The following is a 19,811-nucleotide window of genomic DNA, read 5'->3' on the forward strand; positions in this document are numbered from 1 at the left end:
AGGAGACAGTGTCTGGAGAGGATTCTGGGAGTCCAGGATGCAACAAGCACAGTGGAGCCCAAATAGCGTTCGGATACAGTAAGCCCCAGGCTCTCTGCTGCGCTATGAAGATGCTGCTAGTGCCCTCAGGCCTGGCGCGTAGTAGGAGGTACACGCTGAACACTGTTCTGTACTGTGACTGATGGTTGGAGACTGGGGAGAGGGAGGGGGTCCGAGGAGCCACAGTGGGCAGTAGAGGAGCCACAGGCTGTCATTCACCTTGGAGAGGCCAAGTGTCGTGAAGAAGGGGTGCAGGTGTCGCATGCCAGCGTGGGGTTCTCTGAGGACACAGGAGCTAGATTCTGAGGCTGCTGCTCTGCTACTGCCCAGCAGGATGTGCTCATGAGATTTTACAGTCAGCCAACCGGGTGTCCAGGATGGAAGTTGTCTGCTGTGGGGAAATGGAGACATCTGGCCTTGGAGTGCCGAGTGCCAGGCCCCACATTTGATTGTGACACAAGCAACTGGCCATCAGTGCGGCCAGGTGCCCTCTCTCCTATAAGCCTGTTACTGGCCAGAGCAGGAGCCCCGGGCAGCCCGGCAGCCCACCTCTCCGGCCACTGCTGTTGTGGCTGAGACAAAGCCCGTGCACCCAGCACACGGGCCAGGGCTTGGATGGCCCTGAGAGGCTCTCACATCTGTGTGCGGTCACGTGGATGTGTGCACATCTGCGTGCACACTCACACCGGTGGAGGACAGAGGTGGCACTGAGTGACTTCCTTTGTCGTTCTCTGCTTTAACTTGAGACAGGGCCTCTCAGTAAACCTGGACTCACAGGCAGCTAGAGTGCCTGGCCAGTGAGCCTCTCGGGCCTCCTGTTTCCACTCCCAGTGCTTGGGTTATAATCGTGCACCCCTCAGCCAGCTTCTTATGGGGCTGCCCACTCATGCCATGTGGCAAGTGCCTTACCACCATGCCAGTCTCCTCTTCTGCTCTTCATTGGCTGAAGGGACCAACATGAAGACCTGAGTCCTCAGGCTCTGTGACGCCCAAGTGTTGAGCCCTCCAACCTCGCTTTGGCTCTCAGAAGGAAAATGTTCCTCTGTGAGACTCAGAAGGAGGATCTGCAGGTGACACTGGGGCCTTCAGCCGTGTGACATGGAGCACAGGGCCTGCCTTAGGGACCTTAGAGCTGTCCTGCCCACTATCCTGAGGATGTTGGTTAAGGAAGAGGGAGATCCAAGCTTTCTTGTCTACAAGTTGCAGAGAGATTGAGGTTAAGAAAATTATAAAAACTAGAAACAATGCAGTCTCCAGGGAAAAACAGGCAGTGGGGACCCAGACAATTCAGATTTCCTCAGTTTCTAAACAAGTTAACCTCAGAAGCCACGTAGGAAATTTGTCTGTGTACGCGGACATGTGTGTTCTGTAGGAGGAAGCGGGTGTGTGGTGCGTTCCTCAAGTGCCATCTACTTTTTACTGGGATAGGGACTGTCACTGGCTGGAATTCACAAGTAGGCTAGGCTGGCTAGCCACAGGGACCAGGGCTCTGGCTGCCTCTACCTCCCCAGTGCCGGGATTCCCTCTTTAAGTGGTGGAGATCAAACTCGGGCCTCTGCATTGGCAAGGTGAGCTCTTTACAGATTAAGCCATCTCTCCGGTGCATGAGAAAAAAATATGCAAAACAATTAAAAGCTGAGGGAATAAAAGATCAAAAGAACACAGATGGTTGCCGTTTTCGACTTCTTGCAAATTACCTTTTTTTTTTTTTGAGATTATTTGTTTTTAATTTTTCGAGTATGGGTGTTTTGCCTGCATGTGTGTCTGTGCGTCCTGTGTGCGCAATGCCAGCAGAAGCCAGAAGAGGGCATCAGATCCTCTTGGACTGGAGCGCTAGGTGGCTGGGCCCTGGTCTTCAGCAAGGTCGCCAGTGCTCTAGAACCAGAGCATCTCTCTGGCCTCTGCCGGTCAGCTTTTGACAAATGTCAGGACTGAGCAGGGTTGAGAGTGTCTGTCGAGTGTAATTGCTGACAAATGCACACAGCTTGACCCTTCTGACAAGTATTTTCTAAATGCGGACATTTTTTTCTTCTCTCAGACAGTGTCAAGGGCATTGAAAGTAATCACTGAAAAAAAAAAAATAATCACTGCTTAGTGTTAACTAGAAAGTGTGAGCTCCAGCGGGGTCTAGAAAGTATGCGCCCAACTTGTGTCCAAAAGAATCTACCTACAGCAGTCAGCCCCGTGCTGGTCTTTCACAGAGGGGCCGCCGGAATGGCGAGACATGAAAGCTCGGCCCGCTCTCCGGGCCTAACCCACAGTTAGGCCTAACCCAGCAGTGGACAGTGTCCTCCCTGTGCTGGCCACATTGCCTGTGCTGGGGCACACGGTCCTTGTGCTGAGCGGCGGCCTGGGTGGGTGACGGTCTGTCTTCTGCTAGGGGTGGCTAGGAAGCAGTAGAACACACCAGGATCTCAGGAAGAGAAGCCCTGGAGTGGGCAGGTTTTGGAGGTACCACCAGGGTAAGGTCTTTTGTCTGAAGCAGCCGAAATGGTTGACAGACATTTCCTGTAAAAGACCAGAGTCTATATTTTCAGTTTTTAAGGACGTGCACCTCCGTTGCAGCATTCAGTACTCCCACTGTGACTCAGAAGCCACGGGCGGTTTGTGTGCCAATGGGCGGGCGCAGCTGTGCTCCAGGAAAAGTTCATACTCAAAAAGTGGGGACGGGGTTGTGGTAGGGCCGACCTGCTCTGGTTGGTGCTTCTTTCGCTAGGAGCTTGGCGTTAATTGAGGCCTTGAGAGAAACGGCTTTGGGTCTTCCCATGAGCCCCACCCTTCCCAGGTGGAGCAAGACAGAACAACAAGGAATACTCTTTCTGAGAATTTGAAACCGCACGCTGGACTTCACAAATCCAGCCAGAATCACACCCCTACGAGGGTCTAGCCCAGCAGTGTCCCCAGGTGGCAGCAGAAGCAACTGCAGCCTGCCTGAAGGCGGCCTGAAAGGGTTCCCACAGGTAGTGAATCGGATGTCTGGGCTCACAATCGGCAACTAAAAAACACAGTAGGAAACTAGGCGTTTTGGTCAAGAGCCACAGAAGCCGAGACAGAAGGCCTAGCCCGGCCGAGGGCAAAGTGAATGTGTGATATGTTTGAAAAATTAAAATACATGATTGAAAAATAGAGCAAGAAACAGATTGGCAGCTTGTGAGACAGACTTTAAAATGTTTTTATCCCATTAGTCTATTTCCTGTGAATTCCTGAGAATAGAAACCCAGGGCTTTGGTTATGCCTTATTATTTTAATGGCAATTTTTTCTGAAATGTTGATAATTCAAGTATAGATTCTAAATAAAAAGCTACTAGCCAGGAGTGGTGGAGCACACCTCTAATCCTAGTACTCTGGAGACAGAATCTGGCAGCTCTCTGCGATTTTCAAGGACAGCCTGTTCAACATACCGAGTTCCAAGCCAGCGAGGCTCCATAGAGAGACCCTGTCTCAGGAAAAAAATAATAATAATAAAAAGAAAATAAATAAGAAATAAAAGCTATTGGTACAGTTTTGGTAGCTCCCCTAAGAAATGTGTGCGGTCTCAGTCAAGTCCACGTTGCTCTTGGTCAGCAGTTGTCCTGTCCTGGCCCCTGGTAAGAGTGACTCTCCTGTCCAGGTATGATGGTGCAGACCTGTAATCATAACACTAGGGAAGCTAAGGCCAGTCTGGTCCACAAAGTTAATCCAGGACAGCCAAGGCTACACAGAGAAACCCTGTCTCAAAAAACAAAACAAACAAACAGTAATAACAACAACAACAAAATCAAGACCTTTTCTCCAAAAGATAGGAGGGGCTGAGGAGATAGCTCAGCAGGTGGAATGGTTGCCTAGCTTGTTCAGGACCCAGAATCCCACCCTCAGCAAGCGCCACATGAAAAACCAGGCATAGTTGTGCACGCTTGTGATCCTAGCACTCAGGAAATGGAGGTGGGAAAATCACAAGTTTAAGGTTGGGCTGGAAAGATGGCTCAGGGACTAAGAGGGACTTGCCACACCACTATGGGAGCCTGCGTTTGTATCCTAGGCCCCACGTAACAGGCCAGGCAGGCGCGGTCATGCATGGGATAGAGACAGAAGCATCACTGGAGTTTGGTCAAATGAGCTCCAGGTCCAGGAAGAGACTCTGCCTCAGGAGGAGAAGGCGAATAATTCTGGGACAGCTGGGGACCCACATTTCTGTTCAGACGTCCATGCCCAAAGCAGCAAGAGGTGGTTTGCCAGAGTGTGACCAGATTCCGAGATTCTGAGCATATTTCTTCTCACAGACTTTATAAAATTCCAGAAGACACGGAAGAGCTGCCAGAGGAGATGACTTTTAGGTCCTTTAGAATCAAGAATAATAAAGGGTTGTTTAAAATTCTGAAAGTAAAACCCTCAGGTGATTGTCCCACAGCCACTCACAGTTTTTCCAAGGAGAATGTGAGCAGCCAGCATTAGGACCACTGTCAGTTTGGAGGAGAGCACTGTGCTTCTCTTGGCCTGGGCTGTTTGACTTGGGTAGAACCATCATGGCAGCACCACAGCCTGTTCCACCTGGGCTCACCACCTGTGGCCTTCACGTGAGCCCGAGAAGGGAACCACTGAGCCAGGATGGTCTGCGCTCAGAAAGGAGGTGTCAGGCCCCTCTTACGTGCTGGCTTCTGAATCAGCCAAGGGGGGGCTCTGCTTGAGTTTTCAGCCAGACCCTGAAGGGCCGGGCGGGCCTGATGACTGCCGTTCTCATCCACAGAGAGCGTACTGTGGCCAGTGCAGCGAAAGGATATGGGGTCTCTCGAGGCAGGGCTACAGGTGCGTCAACTGCAAACTGCTGGTCCATAAACGCTGCCACGTCCTCGTCCCGCTGACCTGCAGGAGGCATATGGTGAGTAGGGGTGTGGCAAGGGAAGGCTGGGCCTCTGGCCAAGCTGACCTTGGCAGTCCTTGGTCCTTGTCATTCCATTAGGGTTATGCCCACAGACAGGAGGGGGCCTGCAGGCTGTCTGTGGGCAGTCTGGAACAGAACCTCACGTCCTGAGCACTGGGACCAGTCCCCCTGGCCAGCTGTGAACTAAGTTTTCTATCACTGTGCCTTAAGCCTGCCTGCCTGTGCCACCTAGCCTGGATGTAGAGGACTTTCTGGTCCTGCCCAGTGCTTGTCGGCTCCCAGGAGGGTTGTTGGCTCATCTGCATCTTGGCAGAGTGAAGAAGAAAGACAGCCCTGAGGGGTCGTATCCACGTCCATGTGTCAGATGCGAACAGGATACAGATTGGAGCATGACGAGGGTTGCCCACAAAACTACCCTCCTAGAGGTCCTTTCTGCTGTCTGCTGTAAGCCCTGGAGACACAGTGCAGCCTAGGACGCTGTAGGCCCGCATTACCTTGAGATAATGGGATGAGCCCAGGAATGTGACCATTCAGAGCTGAGTGAGACCCCTGCTTGGACCTGAGGGACCTTCACTTACGACGTCAGCCCGCAGACGGCCGATCAGGAGCCGGGCTGCCAGTGTGAAGACCGCAGGGCATCGAGGGGGCATGGCCAAGCACGGTGTAACGCGTCCCTTCTGTCAAGCGCCTTCCAGAAAGGCGATAACCCAAGATCCTGACCGAGTGAGCACTCCAGCATGCAGACTCCCAGAGAACAGTCTTGAGCTATTCTGTGCTCTACCCAGCAGCCCTTCTTCACACCGCTGCACGCACACACACGTGCACTCTCACACAGTGCAACCTGTGGTCATGAAGTCAGAGCTAGGGGGTGACTCCTGCCCTGTCACGCCAACGCCATCATTTTCTTGCAGGATTCTGTCATGCCTTCCCAAGAGCCTCCAGTAGATGACAAGAATGATGGTGTAGACCTTCCTTCAGAGGGGACTGATGGAAGTAGGTACCCTCCGTCAGCGGGGCCCCCTCCTTGCTCTTCCTTCTTGGGGAGTGTGTGTGTGTGTGTGTGTGTGTGTTGTATGAGGCATCTTGCTATTTACAGCTCCCCAAGCACTGGGGTTACAAGTGTGTGCCACCACACCTGGCTTTGATGTGGGTGCCAGGGGGCCAAACGGAGGGCCTTACATTGTGCAGCAAGCACTTTTGCCCACTGAACTGGGTTTTCAGCCACAAGGGTTTTGTCTTCTGAGGCAGAATCTTAGGTAGCTCAACTTGGCCTCAGGCCCAATCTCTAGACAAGGGTGACCTTACACTTCAGGTCCTCCAGCCTCTGTCTCCCAGGCGGAGAGCTAGGCTGCAGGCAGTTGCCATCATGCCACACGCTTTCTGCAGCACTGGTGAGCCAGTCCAGGGCCTCGTGCACACTAGGCAGGCACTCCTCCAACCAAGCCGCATCTCCGGCCCTCCCTTTTACTTGTTTGAGACAAGCCCTGGCCGGCCTTGAACTGTACAATCCCCCTGCCTCAGCTTCCCAGGCACTGGGAATACAGGCATGCACCCAACACCCTGCCCTAAGTGAACACTACATTTCCAGCTCACTGCTTCCAGCCTCACGAACGTGTCAGATTGTGAGCTCGTCATGACTTAAGGGAGCCCCTTCCAAGTGTCCTAACCCCAAGCTCGCACAGCCAGCTTGCGGAGGCCTAGGAAGCTGCACTTGTGTAGAACTCTTTAAACTGGAGTGTGGTGCGCTGCTTTGTGGATTGCCCCCTCCCACCACTGCTGTCCTGTGTGATGCCCTCTCCCACCCCTTCGGGGAGGTGAGGGACCCCTGGGCCTCTGGGCTCCTGTGACACTTGTAATACCCTTCCTTCCTTCCTTCCTTCCTTCCGTTTACTAGTTGCTTATATTTCTTCATCTCGGAAACATGATAACATCAAAGATGATTCTGAGGTAAGTGAGTAAAATCAGTGTGGCCAGCATCTTTTTAGAAAGCCTGTGAGTGTCCTTCAGGGGCAGGTGTCTGAACTTTAGCATGGGCTAGGGGGAATAAGAAACTGTACCAATGGTCAATTGTAGGCCAGGCTGGCTTCTGAGTTACGAACTCCCCATGGTCTATCAGCTCCTAAGGCTCCCGGCTTTGTTACTCCTTTGTCCTTCCCGGTCTGGCAAGCCCTCAGCTGCTTGCTCAGGCAGGCTCTTTCCCAGAACCTGACCCACAGGCTCCATCTGGCTGCATCCAGCCTCCAACCATGGCCAGCTCTGGTGTTTTAGGGAATCAGAAGAATGTACTGTGTTCTCAGCCTCAGTGCACAGAGCAGGCTGTCTACCCTCACCCTCACAGAATAGAGCAGGGCAGTGCTCACAGAGCAGCTCTGCTCTCCCCACCCTCTGGGAGCAGGTTCCCGAACTTCCTACCCCCACAGAGCATGCCCAAGTCTGCAGCTTAACCTAGTGGAGAGTCCTTATGGAGGCACTGCAGTATTTCTAGCTCCTTCCTTTAGATGCCCACAGTCTTGGTTCTTTGTCTTTCTGGTTGAGTTAGAGGGGTTGGGTGCTAGAACATGAGGCATGGCTCCATGCTGAGGACCAGGTCTTACTGCCCTTCACATGAGGGCGAACAGGTTTTGACTCTTGGCAAAAGGTGGCCCCTCCTTCCTCTGGAACTCTCCCTAGGACCTTAAGCCTGTCATCGATGGGGTGGACGGGATCAAAATCTCTCAGGGGCTGGGGCTGCAAGACTTCGACCTCATCAGAGTCATCGGGCGTGGAAGCTATGCCAAGGTCCTGCTGGTGCGGTTAAAGAAGAATGACCAGATCTATGCCATGAAAGTGGTGAAGAAGGAGCTTGTCCATGATGACGAGGTATGTGCTCGGCCTGCCAGAGCATTGTGCACGATTCAGGGTCAGCACGAGGCCTGCCGGAGCATCACTCAGGATTCAGGGTCAGCGCGTCTGCCGGGGAGGTGGCTGTGTAGAAGGACATCACCAAAGGCTGTGTGCATCTGGGCATTGCACTGGGTCATGGCTTTTCCACTTCCAAAGTTTGCAGCAGCAAAGTTAGAGCCCTTGAGTTTAATGATGTCACCTCACTGTTCATCTCCTCACAGACACTTTCTGTGGAATGTGGGGCATGTAAACACTCACGTGCAAGTACTCGTGTCCCGTGTGTTTCTAGGAGCAGGAGTGCTTGGCTGAATAGTGTGATTCTGGGTGTGTTTTCTGAAGAGACTCTCACACTCTGTCCAACACGGCTGCGCCGTTCTATGTTCCTGCCAGCGGGGCTCAGGGCTCCAGTTTTTTCCACGTCTTCAACAGTACTTATTTTCTGGCTTTTTTGTTTCCTCTCAGTGCCTATGTAAGCACCAAGTGTGGCCTTGAGCTGCAGCTACTCTGGCGATGGGTGAGGCTGACACTCCCTCACATGCTTGTTGGCTTTGTGTCTGTTGGAGCTGAGGTCCGTTTGGGACCCTCACACGCAGGGAGCCTTTGTTCAGTGCACAGCCTGTCAGCCTGGATGCTGAGCTCCTGAGGGAGTGGGAGTGCCCCGACTAGGCCTGTCCTCAGCACCCGGTGTCATCTCTCTCTCCTCACGATCTTGAGGTGTTGCCCTGTCCTTCCGAGCCGAAGCTGGTGTCTTTCTGAGTCATCTCTGGCCACAGCTTCCCAAGTGTGTGCCTCCTACCTTTCCCCTGAGTTGTTTTGTCCAGGATATAGCTCTGCACGGAGCCCAAGGAGCTGCCTCAAGCTCCCCACTGACAAGAGCCCCCTGGCTCCTGCTCTCCTTGAGCCTGCTCTCTGCTTACACAGAGCTGAGGCTCCTGGGACTCACAGAAGTCCTCAGCTTCCTGCTCTCGCCAGCCTTGTCCCGCCAGGCCCCGGGCGTTGCTGTGTGGCCCTGGTGTGCCAGTCTTGGAAGACTTTAAGTAAAGTCTTTCTCCTAATGGCGTTGGTTCGCTGGGCTGACCTTCCAGTGTGTTCCCTAGGGAAGGCTGTGTTAGCCCCACACAGTCCTGGGTGTTCCTGTAAATTAGAACCTCTAGAGATGCAATCATAAAGCCCAGTCACAGATGCCGCTGGTGCTGGCTGGCCCGAGCTTGGGAGAGATGGAGGAAAGCCAGCCCACTGATTTCCATCCAGGAATCTGGGTGACTGGTGGCTGTTTGAAGTGTGAGCTGCCTAAGTGTGGCAGTCAGGTCAGGTAGGCTTTGGGTGGGCAAGTCTGGAGTCTGGATGAAGCGGGGCTAGGTGTCCCCCGAGTGGAGAAGGAACTCCTGGGCTCAGCATACCAGGGGGAGCAAAAGCTGTCCTCAGTTCACTCAGTGGCTCCCAAAGCTCCTCCAGAGAAGACGGCACTGTTTGCACACATCTCTACCCTTCTCGCTTTTCCACACACCAAGGTGAGGGTCAGGAGCCTCATCCCCTCTGTACCCTGGGGCTGTGGCGGGGCCAAGCTGTGGCCTCTTATTTTGCAGCATCCCACAGAGCTGCTGCAAAGTTGGGGGAGATGGCGCTGTGGCAGCCACTAATGTCAGAGATGATGGGCCTGTCTGCGGGCTCAGCACTCAGTGGCTGTGGGTCTTTGGGAATCTGCTCCACCCTGGTGATGGGGAGGGGGATGGAGGCGATGGTGTTGGAGATGGTAGTGACGGATGGATGATGCTAGTGTCAAGGTGAAAGTTAGGTGGGTGACAGTAGCGATGGTGCTGATTTGGATTTGGTTTGGTTTTTGTCTGAGACAGGACCATTCTGTGTAACAGGCTGCAGGCTGCCCGGGAACTTACCAACAGTCCTCCTGCCTTGGCTTCCTCAGTGCCAGGGTCACCCGACTGTGATGTGTTTCTGGATAGGCGCTTCCTTTTCCTCTCCAAACTGTCTTCTTCAAGCAGAGGAGACGGCTTTCCTGTCTTGCCCCTTCTCCACCCTGAGCAGCTGTGCGGTGTCTGTTTCAGGATATTGACTGGGTGCAGACGGAGAAGCACGTGTTTGAGCAGGCGTCCAGCAACCCCTTCCTGGTTGGCTTACACTCCTGCTTCCAGACAACGAGCCGGTAAGGAAGAAAGTGTCTCCACAGGTCCTGCTGCTTTCTAATGAGAATCTCCAGAAGCAGCCGAGATGACAGCGGAAGGTAGACAGACACCTATGTGACTGCTGCCCTCAAAACTCAAGGGCAGTCGGGTCGGGGGGCACGTCTGCGATCCCAGCACTCGGGGAGGCAGAGGCAGGCGGAACTCTCTGTGAGTTCCAGGCCAGCCTGGTCTACAAATGGAGCCCAGGATAGCCAAAACTACACAGAGAAACCCTGTCTTGAAATTAAAAAAAAAACTTCTCCAGGAAGCCAGGTTGGACCGCAGTTCCAGCTGTCCCCCGCAAGCCTCCTCTAGATGCATTTGTGGGGTTTTTAGGTCGTTCCCGTCGGTTGGCATCACATGCAGTAGACGTCACACGCCTGAGTTCACATGATGCCGTTTGTGGGGTCTTCTTGAAGGCATCCTACCAAAGACGGGTTCCGATGTGGTGTGCTGAGCAAGCGTGTGTCCCGTGCTCCCTCTCAATGAGCAGAGGTCAGCTACTGGGCAGCTGAGCGTTACTGTGTATGCTGAAATTCTGCTGCTCTGAAAATGCTGGAATCTAGTGGCCTAAGAGCATGGCAGTACACGGTAACGAATCTGGGGACAGCTGACTTGAGCTAATGTAGTTATCCTCCCCATCCTGCAACCATCCCCCCACGCAGGAGGTCAGTAACAGGATGCGTGGGGGCCTGACATCCCCTGCTCAAGGCAGTGACTGGTACCAAAGGATAAGGAAAACTTGGCAAGGCTGAGCTAAGTGTGGTGACACACTCAGGAGACCGAGGCAGGGGGATCATGAGCTGGAGGCCAGCCTGGGGTAAAAAGCATGGCACAAATCTCAGAGCCCTGTCCTCAGCCTCCAGCAGTAAACTGTGTCGGCTCAGCATTTTATCAGGCTGCTTATGAAGGCCAAAAGTCTCAATCCAGAAGCACTCGGCAGCCTCCATAGTGGATGGCCACAGTGTCCCATGGTCTGCTGTGGAGTGCAGGCTTGAGACCCGAGGGCAGGGGCAGACTTCCCAGCCCAGACCCTCAGCCCCTGCCGATGGGTATTTTCTGGGCCCCCACCTGGGATGGGCCTCCGCTTTGCTTAGTCTGTGTTTCCAGAAGCGTCCTCAGAAGTGCACTCAGATACTGCTTAGCCGGGCCAGCCAAGTTACCACGGAGCATGCTCGGGACCTCACTGTGCAGACAGTCTGGCAGGGTGCGCCCTGCTGCCTTCGTAGGGAACGTTTTGGAGGACGCATTCTGTAGGGGCCAGTTTGGGGTGCAGGGTGCTCGGCTCTGGCCTCTGGTGGGATCCTCTCTCCACACGGGTCTCAGCTTACCTGAGAAGCCCAGGTAAGCTGGGTCTGTCTTTTCTCAGACCACTCGAGGGCTCTACCTACTGTAGCTGTGGCATTTCTGTCATCAGTTGGAAATTCTGTTGTCACCCATCCCGACGTCTAACTCCTGAAAGTGTGGCAAAGTCTCACCTTTGGCCTGCCGGAAGCTTGGCCACAGCTGCCTCGGAGTGCCTGGTCCCCAGGGTCCCCACACTATTTCGTCTGAGGTGAAGCACTAGTCTGAGATCTTTCTCCGGCTTAGCGGCAGTTCTGACTGCTTCCCAGGCACCAGTTGGAGGAAATCCTAGCTTCCTGTGCCTGGGGAAGAGGATATTGCACTCTTGTAGTTAGCCTCACAAGGGCCTTCCTCCCTGTTTCCCCTCCCCAGAGCCAGGGCCACCAGAAGGGTTCGGCACTCAATGGTCCCTTTGTGCATCCCCATGGCCCTGTCCTCCCTTGTCCTGGCCCCGAAGCGTCTCTTGTGAGTAGGAACGAGCCTGAGGGAAGGCAGCCTAACCCGCCCTTGGAGCTCCCAAGGGGCGGGAGCACGCGCTGACCAGCATCTGCAGGGACCCTGATAAAACGAGGGTCCCGGGAATGGCACCTTTGCACATCTACTGTCTTCCCTGTTTTTCTTTGTACAGGATCTGTCACTGACACTGGACTACCTGACAGGGTTGGTTTTGTGTGTTCCCTTGGGTGTTTCGAGCACCTGATCTGACCTTTGGTAAATATGTCCGTGTGTCTCCCTTTCTGGCTGTGAGCATCCTCAGAGTAGGGCTCGCTGTGTGCTTCTGTATCTCCAGCGTTTGGATGATTCTGTCACTTAATAAACAGTGATGCCCTGACGGGGAAAACTTTAAGGTAAACTCATACTTCCTGTACAGATAAAAAGTGTGCGCTTGTAATTTTCGTGGTCTGTAAGGAACCAGTGGAATGCTGCAGCCTGCCCTGGCACGCTGGCAGCTGCCACGTCAGTGGACTCAAAATGGCCTCGGAGCATGTGACTTGGCTGTGTTCTTTCACTCCACAGATCTAACTTGCAAGTCTAGGAGAGAAGCTCTCTTGCAGTGCTGTCCACGGAGCCCCTCTCTCAGAGCTGGGAAGCAACTCAGAGACCACAAAACCTCTCTAGAAATAGGTATCAGAAGAGACACAGGCCACCCAGTGCCTGGTCCCCCCAAAAGACGTCTGCCCTAAAGGCTTGCTGACAGCAGTCCAGTCAAGGCCGAAGCCCACACTTCCTGGCTGTTCCTGCACTGCTCAGACACTTCATGTGTTTCCTCTGGGAACAAAGCTAGAAAGTTCTGGAAGGCGCTATGGGATTAGCAGAAATTTACAGCAAGGCTGTTCGTGGCTCCCTGCTGAGAAATGTGAGGCCCTGATGTGGGAAGCCTTTCTCCTGCTTGGTGCTGTGTCTTTGCATGGCACCATTGTGGGCCAGCCCCGAGAAAAGGGAAGCCAGCTTCCCCCTCAGAGACAGAGAGGGCTCTTTCAGCTGCACATATGTCCTCGCCAACCTTGCACAAAATGGGGCAGAGCCACCAGCAACAGAAAATCTGGTGCCTGCCTTTGGGTGCAGGATCGGCATGGGTGCCTTGCCTTGCCTATCCCGCTACCTTAATAGCTGCAGGGTTTATAAAGACTTTCCCCCAGAGACTCATCCTGAGATCTTGCTGAGCCTGTTGCTAGGGGCTGGATGGATGTCTGTGTTCCACCTCCCAGCAGATCACACACAACAGGAAACCGATGAAACTCCAGGCAGGATGCTAGCGCTTGCTGGCAGCCGTGAGTGGAAATCTAGTAAAGAGAAGGCAATGGTTTCCACATGTGCCTGGTGATTATAAAGAGGCCTCTGCGGGGATGGGGGATGGGGGATGGGGGATAAGGATTTCTTTCTTTCCTTCCCAAATCCAGCGGCGCCTATTCTGGTGGCCCCACAGAATTCCTGTGCTCACAGACCTGCACCACTCCCATAGTGTGTGTGAGACGAGGACAGGGGCATTTTAACTAAGCATCTGCTCATGGGAGCCATGCCCCATGTCTGCATGGTCTTTTCCAGACAGTAACCAGAATTAAAATTCTCCCACAAAACCTCTAAAAACAGGGAAACTGTTTCAGCTTAAGCTATTACAGGAAAACAGGCAACCTAAAAAGCCTGAAGAATGCTTCCTCTTAAGCCCTCTGGTGTGTTCTCCCGATTCATCTGTGGTTTGGGGGCAGGAATGCAAACTGGTGCTGAAATATCTGTTGGTGGCCAGGGAGCTGCCTGAGAGAGGTGGACGTGTCATGTGCTGCCTTAGGTTCAGTCCCAAACAAGAGAGAGAAAAGGAGGAAGAGGAAGAGGGAGGAGAGTTTAGTTAGCTTGGCCTGCTGTGGAGTTGCTTTCTTTTTTTTTTTTTTTTTAGTGCTCCCGTGTGTGGGAGGAGGAGGGAGGGTGTGTAGCCTGCTGGAAGGCATGTAACTTTGTACAGTCGTCTCTCTCCTCCCACCTTTATGTGAGCTGTAGGGATCAAACTCAGGTCACCAGGTTTTCTCTGCAAGCCACCTTGCTTTCACTTTTAAGGAAGGGCAGACCTTTCACCATTTGTCCTTGTAGGGGCTTCCATAGGCATCTGGACTTAGACACTTGGGGAAACTCATCCTACCTAAAGTGGCTTATGGGTATTAAATGCCACTTGATCTTTTGCGTGTGTGTATGTTTAAGTAAACAGAGACTTGTAAAATGTACCACAGTACTGGAGAGGCAGAGAGTGCTTTTCCTCTTAGAATAGGAAGAAATCCCCCTGGAATAGGTCACGGATCTATCAGGAGGGGCCGAAGAAGGCTGGTACCCAGACCAGGACATGGGAGTGAAGACACAGCTGGAATGCACCTCAGAGCTGAGCAGCCACAGGGCAGCAGGTTATCTGAGAGAGACTGGCCTACCCCTTGCCATTAGTGGGAGGGGGAAGAAGTCCCCTGACTCAAGGAGCCCACACAGCCCCCAAGAGTGAGCCAGGCAGCCAGGAACCGCTAGGCGGGGCTAGGCTGGATTCAGAAGGAAAGCCATTGGATGTGGGATAGGGCGGGTGACGGCAGCTCAGTGGGGACCAGGAGGGCGATCTGACAGTGAGCAGGGCGTACCAGGCCCAGCCTCACAACCACTTCCTCGTGCAGTTTGCAGGGGCTCAAGAGTTTCAGCAGGACCCACATTGCTGTGAACTTGGCAAGAATTGCTTAGCGGCCTCGGGGGAGAGAGGGCATGACTCAGGGTCTGTCACTCACTGTCACACTGCAGCCCAGAATGGAAAGAGCCAGCGTTGAGTGGCATCTGTGGGGCTGAGTGTGGGAGCCGCAGCAGCCTTCATGCTGACAGCACGACATCTCAAAACCCCGTCATGGTGGCAGTGCAGCCCCGGCAGCCTCTTACTGTAGAGCACAGCTCTGGCCACTGGGCAGTCCCGGGCCAAGGGTCCCCAGGTGGAAGGGTGGTTTCAGGGCAGTGAGCTTCGGCTTGCTCAGATGGACGGGTTCTGGGAATGCTTCTGTCAAATGTCGGCTCTCTGCCATCTTAAGAACACTGGACAGATACTGGTGAGTCACCAGGAATCCCTGGCCAGCAATGGACCCTGTGACATAGCCTGTGTCCACCGAAGGATAACACAGCTGTTTCTCCCTTTTGGTATGCCCTCCACCATCTGAGAGAGAGAGATGAGCTGTGTGATCCTAGCCAGGAAGTGGTAGGTTGCTCTTGGGTGCGGTGTTGGGGGGAATGAGGTCATGCTCTTCCTCAGCCTGGTCCTTGCTGGTGTTGACTGGCCTAAAGGTGATTGTGTCACAAGTGGGTGGGTATGAGGTCATAGTCTCCCTCGTCCTCCATTCAGAGCTGAACACTCTTCTTACGTGGTCTGCCTTGCCCCGGGGACAGTGCCATGTGGGGCTCCTTTTGTTAGAGTGACTTTTAGGATCAGCCCCAGTTGACTTCTCCCTCTCGCTCCCCTCCCTCTCCTTCCTTCCCTCCCTTTCTCCGGGTAAGAGTCCTTAATGTGTGGCGTGGAGCTTCGTGTTCTCCTGCCTCCGTCTGCATAGCACCGGGCTCACAGGCACCTGTGTGCCACCATGCCCGGCATTCAGTTTTTCAATTTTTGGTTGGTGCCGGGGGTGGGGAGGGGTCAAACCGAGGACCTTGTATGTGCAAAGCAGGCGCTCCACCACTCAGCCACACCCTCCCTAGTTCCCATCTTCACCCATTCATCATGGGTGTGTGGGTATGTGCTGGTGTACTTGCCTGTGCGTGTGCAAAGGCCACAAGTTGACTTCAAGTGTCTTTCTTAACCACCACAGGCACTGCCTTTCCCCACAGGCCCGGAGTCCCAGCTCCCTGCGGGTGCTGACACTGGGCACTCCTTGCAGGTGGCGGTCTTGAGTGGCCTGCGCCGCCCTCTCCCTTGCAGGGGATCGAGTACTAAGGTGGCATAATGCCAACCACAAACATGAGTCACGGACCATCAGAAAAGAGGGCAGAACCAAGAAAGGCAGACAGAAAGGGGTGGGAGATGGAGGGCAGAGACAGCAACAGGGGTGGAGGGAAGGCCCTGCATACCCTTCAGACAGATGTGCAGGGACAAGAGAGCAAACCCCCTGCCCCACTCTGGGTTCTGGTCACAGGAGGGCCGCTGCTGTCAAGAGCATCGTGGGCTCAGCAGGCAGAGCTGCACAGGAAAGAGGACGGAGTTCGGACCCTGGAACCCAAGTAAACGTGGGCTGCTCACCTGTGGTTCCGGCCAGCCTTGGAAGGTGGAGCCCACATGTCCTAAGCAAGGTGGCTAGCAGCAGGAGCAGATCAATCGGTGAAATCTGGGTTTGATTGAGAGGCCCCGCCTTAATGAAGAAGGTGGAAGAGCAATAGAGGAAGACTCCCAACTTCAGCTTTAGAGCTGCAAACACACCGTGAGCTCACACACATACAAGCATGCATATACACGTACACAGACACCACACATGAATACACATGAAAAGAGCCCCTCCCCCAAAGGAAAAAAGAGCATGTTGCCTTGGAAGGTCACCAGCTCAGGAGATGGCTGGGGCCTCCTGAAATGAACCATGTCACCTAAACGCTTAGGAAATGGCCCTGATGCCTGACTGTCCCTGGACAACTGGGAAAGCATGTTCTGTGTTAGTTTGACACGTGCTTGCAAATTTAGGACTTTTTCATTGCTGCTTGTGTTGATGTTTGGTTGATATGTAGTTTGATTTTTGTAGACAATCTTTACTGTTTTTTTTTTTTTAAGATTTATTTATTTAATATGTATACAATTTTCTGCCTGCACACCAGAAGAGGGCACCGTATCTCATTATAGATGGTTGTGAGCCACCATATGGTTGCTGGGAATTAACTCAGGATCTCTGGAAGAGCAGCCAGTGCTCTTAACCGCTGAGCCATCTCTCCAGCCCTGGTTGTTTTTGTTTTTGTTTTTTTTTAATTCTATCTATTTTGTGGAAAATCGTAAACAGTACTGGAATTTATCAGCTCCAACTGCTTTTTTTTTTTTTTTTGCATTTATTTATTTTATGTATATGAGTGCTCTGCATGTACACCTGCACGCCAGAAGAGGGCGTCAGATCCCAGTATATATGGTGTGAGCCACCATGTGGGTGCTAGGAGTTGAACTCAGGACCTCTGAAGGGCAGACAGTGCTCCTAACCACTAAGCCATCTCTCCAGCCCCATCCAACTGTTTTTTATCACTTATTTGTATGTATGTGTGTGCAGAGGCCAGAAGAGGGCAGCAGATCCCCTGGAGCTGGAGTTACAGGTGGTTCCGAGTAGCCTGATGGGGGTGTAGGAACTGTGCAAAGGCGGTACACACTCATAATCACTAAACCACCTTCCAGCCTCACTCCCCTTCGTGGTGTGGCTCTAGAGGGGGAGACCAGCGCCTCCCATGTGGCAGGTGAGCCTCTGAGCCACAGGCCCGGGACCACCTCTTGGCAGGTGCCTGTGGGCATTTTCCTCAGTGCCTTCCTGTACTGGGCTTCTCAGTGGTGACATTCTCTCCAGCCACTCAGTCACTTCCTCCTGTCACGTTCTCCGTCAGGCCCCTTCAGACTCTGGGAGCGTGTGGGGCTTGTGCCGTGTGGTAGCTGAGGGAACCAGGCTCTCTGAGTCACACTGGCAGACAGTTATGCATCTGCTCCTCCAGACACCTGAGCAGGCGCTCCCTTCCCTACCCCACAGATGATTTCTTTGAGCAAGATTAAAATCCCCTAGTTTGAGCGGCTGTTTCCTTGTCTGTCCACACCTTCCTCAGAATACAGAGCCTGCTCCAGGTCCGGGAGCTGGAGTGTGACCCCTGCCTTCCCGCTGTGCACTGCTGTGTGTGCGCTCGGTCTGTGTGTGTGGCAGGGGTCTGAGCCTCACCTCTGTTCTCTGTGACACCAACTGGCTTTTCAGCTGTCTCTATCACGGCCCTCCCCTCCTTGCTGGTTTTCTGTCATCTCCTGGGACCCTCTGTTGGGAGTGGAGGCAGGACCTGGAGATGAGAGCTCTGTGAACAGGCTGCTGCTGTCATGGCTGTGTACCTTTGGTGCCAGGTTCTCTCTGTACAATCAGGGAATGGCAGGATTTACCTCCTAGTTTGGGGGTAGATGAGTTCTTTAGAGTGTGGGCCATCAAAACGCTGCCATCACCGTTACTCTTTATCCAAGAGTCAGCAACCTTTCCTTCTCCAGTGACCAGATAACCAGTGTATCCCCGTCCCTTGACAACAGGGCTGTGAGCCGAGAGCCTGTCATTAGACAGGACTGTTTCTGATTATCATGGTTTATACGGACTCGGCTCTGATGTCGCTTGTTGCCAGCTGTGGCTCCTGGCTGATTCGGCTTTATTGGCTGCATATTCTTCACTGTGGCTGCATGTTCTGCCACAAAAGCCACAGACAAATGCAAGACTTGGGCAGAGGGGGCGTGGGGGGACTTACTTGGAATCCTACCACTCTGGAGCAGAAGCAGATCACAGTTCAAGACCCTCCCGGCTACTCTGACCCCCTCCCTCTCTCATAGGCACGCACACACACACAGAAAAAACGTTTATGATTGTGTTCAAATGAAGCACAAGGCAATAACCAGCCCTCCCAGGCTCTTGGTACTTCTTGGTTGTCCCCACATTGCCTTGTGCCATTGATTTTTCTCTCTAGGACAAGGTCGGGGGAAGGGAGCAGGGGAAGGGAACATTCCTCAAAGGCCGTCTCCTGATGGGGGGAGTGGCAGACATGGCCACTTCCTGCAGCTTCTCTGGCCCTGGATCCTGGAGCCCATTGCTTCTCTTTATGCCTTTTTCCCTTTGCTTGTGTGGATGGGTCCACTTCTATGGGTTTTTAGTAATTTTGTGCATTTTTAAAAAAAGATAGATAGATTTATTTATTTGTTTATTTATTATGTTTGTGCACGCCAGAAGAGGGCGCCAGGTTTCATTACAGATGGTTGCTGGGAATTGAACTCAGCTGGAAGAGCTCTGGAAGAGCAGCCAGTGCTCTTAACCTCTGAGCCATCTCTCCAGGCCCAACTTTGTGCATTTTGTTACGAATAAGTTTCAGCACCCACCCTCTGAGCCATCAGTTCCTTCCTTCCTGCCGTGGCATGGCCTTAGAAGCATCAGGGACTCTGACTGTAGGAGTGTGGAGGGCTCTGCGGCCTCTGCCCGGCCTGCTACGTCTCCCCGGGGTTGGTGTGGTTGCATGACCAAAGGGGCCTAGTTGCCTCACCCACAGGCACCTGTGCATGAGTCTGTGCAAACGTTGGCCCTGACACAGGCGTGCTAGAATCCTCTTCAGGACCAGGACACCTGGGGCCGGCTTGCCTCTCGGAAGCACAGTCCCTCATCTGGCACTGGGAGCTTTTGTTCTGATTTCCACACATTAGGGATGGTTTCTCATCTAAATATGTAATTTAAAGTTCAGTGAGTGGTTTACAGCCCGTTAACTGGCTGTGTCAGTTTTCCTGGCTTCTCTGGCTCCTCGCCAGACCTACGGAGGCCGAGTGCAGGCGTCTGCACGCAGCAATCCACAGTTAGACGGTGAGGTTAGCCCAGCATGCTGGAAGCTTACAGGAGCCAGGAGGTAGGGTCTGCCTGCCCCCTCCCACTCCGGCTCCCATGCCGTGGGCACCGTGAGCAGCAAGCTGCACACGAGCGTTTCCAAAGCAAACAGGAGCCGCCAACCCAGATGTCCCCAAGGTGCCCTCAGCAGGCCATCTCGGGAAATTGTTGTGAATTGAATTTTGGAAATTAAGTCTCATTAAATGCAGCAAAGATCGTATTAGTGAGCGAAACCACATGGCCAGTGTTTGGAGACATGAGGAACCTATGTGCCGGATCCCAGTCCCTAAACTGGAGCTGCACCCCTGAAGCTCAGACTTGACCTCTGCCTGACCCCTGCTGACTCTTCCCTGGCCCAGCTGCTGGGCTGGTGGTATCTCAGACTCACTGCGTCATGGCCATCTATTCCTGGACCTACTATATTGACCCCACGCGAGCGTGTCTGCA

The 19,811-nt window shown here is 53.4% G+C and overlaps 1 protein-coding gene across 3 annotated transcripts in view; it reads left to right on the plus strand.

The window, feature by feature from the left end:
* Prkcz (protein kinase C zeta) overlaps positions 1-19,811 on the plus strand; it is a 91,240-nt gene that overhangs the window by 58,852 nt on the left and 12,577 nt on the right. For all 3 annotated transcript variants that reach the window (XM_055615237.1, XM_055615239.1, XM_055615238.1), the window contains 5 exons: positions 4,763-4,894; positions 5,809-5,890; positions 6,792-6,844; positions 7,568-7,756; positions 9,844-9,941. In XM_055615237.1, the coding sequence (XP_055471212.1) occupies positions 4,763-4,894; positions 5,809-5,890; positions 6,792-6,844; positions 7,568-7,756; positions 9,844-9,941 (554 nt within the window). The remainder of the gene's footprint in view (positions 1-4,762; positions 4,895-5,808; positions 5,891-6,791; positions 6,845-7,567; positions 7,757-9,843; positions 9,942-19,811) is intronic.

The sequence above is a fragment of the Psammomys obesus genome, unplaced genomic scaffold (genome assembly GCF_907164565.1).
Source record: "Psammomys obesus unplaced genomic scaffold, mPsaObe1.curated_primary_1811, whole genome shotgun sequence".
NCBI classification, from domain to species: Eukaryota; Metazoa; Chordata; class Mammalia; order Rodentia; family Muridae; genus Psammomys; species Psammomys obesus.